The sequence below is a fragment of the Parus major genome, chromosome 2 (assembly GCF_001522545.3).
Source record: "Parus major isolate Abel chromosome 2, Parus_major1.1, whole genome shotgun sequence".
In the NCBI taxonomy this organism is placed as follows: Eukaryota; Metazoa; Chordata; class Aves; order Passeriformes; family Paridae; genus Parus; species Parus major.
Window position 1 is genome coordinate 59,992,648 of NC_031769.1, and position 6,700 is coordinate 59,999,347.

General features: G+C 43.5%; 1 protein-coding gene across 2 annotated transcripts in view; it reads left to right on the forward strand.

The window, feature by feature from the left end:
- The window catches only part of MBOAT1 (membrane bound O-acyltransferase domain containing 1), a 56,334-nt gene extending 53,995 nt beyond the window's left edge, over positions 1-2,339 (forward strand). For both annotated transcript variants that reach the window (XM_015619970.3, XM_015619971.2), the window contains one exon: positions 485-2,339. In XM_015619970.3, coding sequence (XP_015475456.1) covers positions 485-617 — 133 coding nt within the window. In that variant the 3' untranslated portion in view covers positions 618-2,339. The remainder of the gene's footprint in view (positions 1-484) is intronic.
- The last annotated feature ends 4,361 nt before the right edge of the window (positions 2,340-6,700 follow it).

A 6,700-nucleotide genomic window follows, 5' to 3' on the forward strand; every position in this document is an offset into this window, starting at 1 on the left:
TCAAAAATGCAGGCCTTCTGTAAACGTCATTACCTGACCTTCCCCAGTTAAAAGCTGAGTGTTTTGATTTATTTCAGATCTCAGCACTTTGATTGAATTTTTTCTTTCTATCACTTTTTAAAATTTTTTGAAGCATGAACGACTTTTCTTCAGAGCTTGGCCTTGTGTATTCTAACATTGAAAGAGAGATGGGCTGAATAAGTCTGGGGTTGAATTACATGGGTTTATCCGAGCTGTCAGACTTTGGATTCTAGAGTTTGCTGATGGTTTTCTTGCTTCATTATCATCCACAGCAGCATTTTCATCCATGTCAGCAGACACCATATTCCAGGACTGTGTGAAATTCAAGGGTATATTTTTGTGCTTTCTAGGTCAAGTTCATACATTCGGCATTCATCCCTTGGCATTAGATTCTGCATATTTGGGTTGCAGAAGTCATGTTATTTCCCACAAAAATATAATATTCTTTCTCTTTTGTTCCCAGGTCTGTGTATTTTCACATGCACATTCTAAGCATCCTGGTGTTGCTCCTGTTACCAATCAGACCTCAAACCCACTCTGTAAGAAGGGCTCAGAATCAGGCCACGATGAACTCTATTAAAAGCAAAGTCAAATGATGCCTCCAAAGAAAACTGCCAGCATTGGGAAATCAAACTGTTATATTGTAAACAAAAAAATAAGAAGAAAAACGGGTTGCAGGAGGATTGAAGTACAAGACAAGTAGCATTTCTGTTGGCTGTCTTAAAATCATACTGGAGAGGGCAGAGAAGAGCCTGAATGACTGTATTTCAAATTATTCCAGTTAATGGAGATTCTACAGGCAACGTTTACAGGCTCATGGGGCATTTCATTTTTATAATAAATATTTTTATGAAGTGTTTTTATATATTTAAACTTTTTCACAGAGAGGCATTTTTTTCTCTTTTACAGAAATACACAACTATTAATCAACAAATAATCTCATGATTAGAGAGAGGGACAGAAAGCAGCTAGTAAAGAGTTAGACCAGCTGCCTGATAGCCTGGTGCTGTAGGCAGCTGTCAGGGGAAACTTTTCATCTCTTGGTTGGGGAGAGAGATGGTGCAAGTAGAAGACTACAGGCATGGGGTTGCTCAAGGTGCTGGCACTGAATTGTGCCCCAGCAGGGGGAAGGGGAGCGGGGCTTTCCCCAGCAAACCCCGGGGCAGGGACTGCAGCCTGAGCTGGGCAGCAAAGGTACTTCACATCCTTCAATGTGACACCTGCTGTTGATGAGGGCAAGACAAGTCCCTTGGGAATCGGTGTCTGGGAGCACTGATAACTGGCTAAGCCAAAATTTAAAGCCAAGTAAATGAACAACAAAAGGCAGAAGGGGAAACTCAAATCTAGAGTAAAAGAAGGGACATAGAGCCTGCAGTCTGTAGAGCTGTGCTTCTCTGATGATGAAGCTGGTGCTCATTGCTACATCAGCCTTACTTTGTAGTCATAGTGATGCAGCACTTCCTTTTTGGTATCAATTCGAGTGAGGAGCCATGCAGGGTTAGTGTTTTAAAACTTGCAGTTATGGGTTAAATCTGAAAAAGCTTTGTAGTGGATCAGACTGTTCTACTCAAAAACATCCCATCTGATGGAGGGGTTACATTCCCGCAGATAACACTAATAGGAAACCTGAGCAGTAATTATCACAGTCATAATAAATCATTCTCTACAAAATATTGTGATGTGATATGATCACCACAAGAGTCAAGACTGAGTCCTTGTGTGATCTTGACATATGACTTAACTGTTGATCCAAGTTTCCTGGCTTGTAAAGTCCTTGACTTACAGGGACATTTCGAGGCTTGATTCCTAAGCACTCGTTGTGCATTGAGATAACCTGCTGCAAAATGCTGTGTCAGGGTTTTTTGTTTAGCTTTGTTTTGTTTCTTTCCTTAAATCCACTTAACCCAGTAAAATAGACTGGTACCCCACATCAAAAGGAACTGAAACTTTTTTCTTAAATGTTTTCCAGGAATGTTTTTATCAGGATTTAGAAGCAGTTCCCCTGTTAAAGTATTGGTATTAGTTTATCGACATCTAACTAATGTGTGATTGAGGATAGAATCTGCTGTTCACTGCATTTTTACTTGTGTGTCAGATTAAAATTTTGCAGATTCCTAATGTTTTGAGAAGAAACAAATCAGTGAAACCAACACAAGTTCAAAAAAAGTGATTTTTTTTTTCTCTGATGGGAGTTTTTTGTCCTGTGCCCACATTATGATTTGGAGCATAGTTCATGGAAGAGTTTATTTGCTAATTTATTTTAAAGGGTAGGATGGGATTAAAAGATTGATCTGAATAAACAATTTGCTTTGTGTCACCGCCTGGCGTTATTGATCACTAATGTCTAATGTGATAATGGGGGAGTGGGTGGGTGGAATCACACTTGTGAGGGGAGGTGTTCAGGTCTGCTGGGTTTTACACAGCAGCTGAGTTTTCCATCCTGCTCCTGCTGAAACAGGGACAAGGTGACCCCTGTCTGGTTTCGTGGCAGCTTTGCCCTTATCTTGGCCAGTCATTTTTTGTCCTCATGTGTATGTTCTCCTTGTGGCACCAGCCTTAGCTGCATCTTGGGCATCTATTGGTTCTCTCGAGGTCTGATTGTGCCATCCCTGTTTCCTGTGGGCGGGAACCAGGGCACATCCCCCAAAAAGGGACGGCGACTTGGGTGCTGCTGGCCCTGGAATCCTTTGAGCTGAAGCCAGTCTGCAGTTGCCTCCCAGAAATGAAAGAATCAGTGTGAGCTCTGGCAGAGCCAGCAAAATTCACATCGACTCTGGGCTTTGGGAAGACTGCGGAAGGCAAACGTTCTCAGCAGGTTGGCTTTAGCACCTGCTTTGGAAAACAAGTGTTCTCAAAGGGGCTTGTGGGTCTGTACCTGCTGCTCTGTGCCCTGAGATCCACCTGCACTGCTCGTGCCCTGTTCTGCAGTTCTTCCTGAGCTGTGTGTGTTCAAGAGGGGCCAGGTATGATCAGTGGGGTTTCTCTTCTAGTGTTTCCCCAAGTGAAACTTGCTTATATGTAATGCCATTGACTTATGTTGTAGTTTTGTCTCCTGTAATGTGATGAATTAGTCTGGGCAAACTGTTACTGTCCTGTCATGCTGCCTTCTCAACCTGAACCTGTCCCTGAAAACAGGCACCCTGGGAATCAAAGAGAACCGGTCGTATGGATTTAACGTGGTAGGTTACATGAGCCAAAATTGAAACTGGCTTTTTGAAACATGGTATTTGCAGGGAAACTTGGTGGTTGAATTAGTCTTAAAGCTGGGTGGAAAAGAAGAAAATTACCTAAAATCTTTGCTGTACTATGTTACGATGGACTAAGTGGCATACCTAGCCAAATGTGGCAAAAGCTAACACAGAGGGAATATAAAAAGATGTAAAATATTCCTTTGAAAAAAAGGAAAGGCTGTTAGCTTTGAGGTTACCTCGATCAATCTGTTGTATTGTGCCTTCCTCTCCTTTTCTTCTTCTCAGGGGGATGATATTTTGTTTTATAGAAAGACTACAAACAGCCACTACGCTTTAGAGGAGACTTGTGCTAGTAATGTGCATCTACTTTGCACAGGAGTATGTAACTCAAAGAGCCAAAGTAGAGATTCAGTTTAGAAAAGGATGATTTCAGGAACTTGAATTCTGGGAATTCTAATTCTAGTGTAATTTGAGAGTGTGCTTCAGTGATTAAAATACATGATGGTGATTACCAACATGTTAGTAGTTTCTAATCCCTCTCTGGGTTCTTAGTGCTGCAAAAAACTTAAAAGCATCTAGAGAGATTCTGACGAGAGCAACAATCTTGATGGTTTGTAAGAAAGAAATAAAGGACTATCACATAGAAATGAGAATGATTAGATAGATTTTACTGGATGGACAAAGGTTGATTTTAAATATGAGAATACCAAAAATACCACCATTACCCCCTTGGATTGAAGGCATATTCTAGCTGCTGCTTTTCAGCATATTTTGATTTTTCTTAACTAAAAGTTGAGATGCACTTGGAAGAGAAAACTGAATGAAGAGTAAAACTTCATTTCAACTTAACTATGTGTCTGGTATTTAAAGGAGCAACAGCTCAGCAATTTCTTCAATGACCTGAATGCACAATGTATGCTTTTACTGTCCTGTAATCTGTCCACGGCTCTAAGTGCATTACTGCATGTCCACTTTGAGCTTGCCAAGCAATGGAGGCAGCACAGAAGTGGGATACAAGGTGGGCAGATGTTTTTTCTCCCTGTTTGGCTGCTGTGTTTTGTGTGCATACATTACACATAGCTGGGATTTTTTCAACACTTAAAATGAAGCAGGTGGGTGAGAAAGCTGTAGATTTTTACTCTATTCGTAGGTGTTTACATAAAGCTGCACTTACCTCTCTACACATGTAAAAGGAGGCTCAGCAAACCTGATCTAGGGTCTTTCATAGAAATACAGGTTGAAATCCCAACATCCAAGGAAGTTTAGGGGAAAAATTCCTATCAGTGACATTAGTGACTCATGTTTAAACCCTTTGTCTTCTTATCCCTGGACTGAGGACTTCAGAAAAATTATCTACTAGCTGCAGAAGTAAATAAAAACTTTAACTAATTTAAGGGTAGAATCCCCATAGTCCACCTGCTGTGGACGGAGGAAGAGCATGTGTGTCTCCTCATCCTTGCCCAAGTTGAAGTGACATGCATGGTTGCATATGGAAATATCAGCTCTCCTTTGAGGTACCGTTCTCTTTCCTTATGTCACTGAACTGATGCAGTTCAGCTCTCAGGGGCTAGAGGCGTTCCACAGCGATACAGAATGGGAAGCCTTGCCTGACATCTCAGCATGAGCGCAAACGCACGGTCTGCGCTTTAAAAGCCTCCCCTTTTGTGCGCCGTCAGCCTGCTGCTCCCTTTCTTCCCCGAGATGACAGTAATGATATGCATGAAGGGTTTTGGGCTTGTGCTGGTGAGAAATGAAGTGGCAGCACATTTACTCACATACATTTACGAGTGGTGCCCTCTGTGGGCGAGCACTCAAGAGAAGATTTTCCTCCTGTGCTGAGTAGGGGACACTGCACAGGCGAAAGGTTTTGCAGCAGCCCAGATGCCCAAACTGCCAGGCAGCTGCTGGGTCTCACACCTGTGGCAACACCGGTATGCTGAGCAGGAGAACAGGAGAAACTGAAGACCTTAGATAAATTGGGGGAAACCCCTATTATTACAGGAGGAAATGCTGCTTTGTTCATTGAAGAAATGGTGGTTTTATGCCTTAAGAACTTGTGGTACAGTTTCATTCTCCTGACTCAAATACAGTCTTTAGTAGGGATGCACAGGATGAAGGAGTATCGGTTCTGAGAAGTGCCCTGGGGACCAAATTTATTGTCCACCCATAGAACAGCTCTGAAAGTGAGACCCCAGGTTTGCCTAGGTCCTGTGGTCTTGGAGTATGGCTCCCTGTGCACCCAGATGAGGGGCTGTGCTGCTGTCCTCTGAAACCCTGGCATCAGTGGCAGGCAGCTGATCCAGGAGCATGCCATGCTCACAGTCAGCTTTCCTGATCCTCCTGTCAGATGCTGTACAGGTAAATGCTGTGCCCACCAGTACTTGAAAAGGAGCATGTAACACATCAAGGCCAATGACCTTGTGCGACAGGATGAAGAGAAATGCTGCCACAGTCCAGACATGCTATGCAACCCTTGCCTTGTCCTGGGATGGACCAGAAACATCTTCAGATAGTGACATTGTCACTGCTCTGAAGCAAATGGTTTTCTCTTTGTTCACACTTATTCTTGCCTTGCTGGCTTCTGTATTAGTGTGCTTTAGTTTTTTTGCTTTAATTTTTAATTTGTGTTTGAGAAAGATGGTGTTTTGTGGCTATTTTATATCTGAAAAGGTTTATACACTACTAAGGGCAACCTGAAGTGATTGGAAGGGATAATATGAACGCATTCAAATCGATTTACCTGTCTGTTACTCTGATGTATTTTTTATTTTTTCCCCAAGTACTCTTAAATGGCACCTTCCAGTGTGAAGCAGACAGTGCAGTTTCCACTGGAGGTGTTTTTAGGAACCAGCTTGGACAACAACCTTCCATTTCTGGCACCCAGAGCCACCCCTGACTGCCCTGGTGAGTGGCTGCCCAGGACAGTTTGGGGTGGTGGGAGGTGCCATGTACTTCCTCCTCATCTCCACTCTGGGAACACACGTGTGATCCACAGCAGGTGTGAGAGAGAGAATTACACGCTGCAGCCCTCAGCGTGTGAGCCAGGGTGCAGGGCCTCTTGGGTGTGTGAAATGAAGGGCAATCCTCAAACCAGTAATTGCATGCCGCAAGAAGTTGTAAAAGGCAAGTTTTCACAGTGCTGGCCTAAGGCTTCGTGTGTCTGCTGCCAGGGATGGTGACAAGGTTTGTTTGCTGTTTTAGAAGGCTCTATGTTGGACCCAGCACCCACAGGGCTGGACACAGCCCCCACAGGAATGATTGTCTGCCACAGCATAGCTGAAGGACCTGGGTGGCACTGAGGGAAGGACTGCAGCTCCACGAGCTGCTCTGCTTTTGGGGTATGTGTCTGTGCCTGTTTGCCAGTCCCAGGCATTTCAGCTCCTGGCCTGGACTCTCCCATGTTCCCCCCACTCCAGTGAAATCAAGACAGGCTCTTGAAGTGTGAAATGTCATCAAGAATCTTTAGTGTCTTTATATTTGCCTTCTGA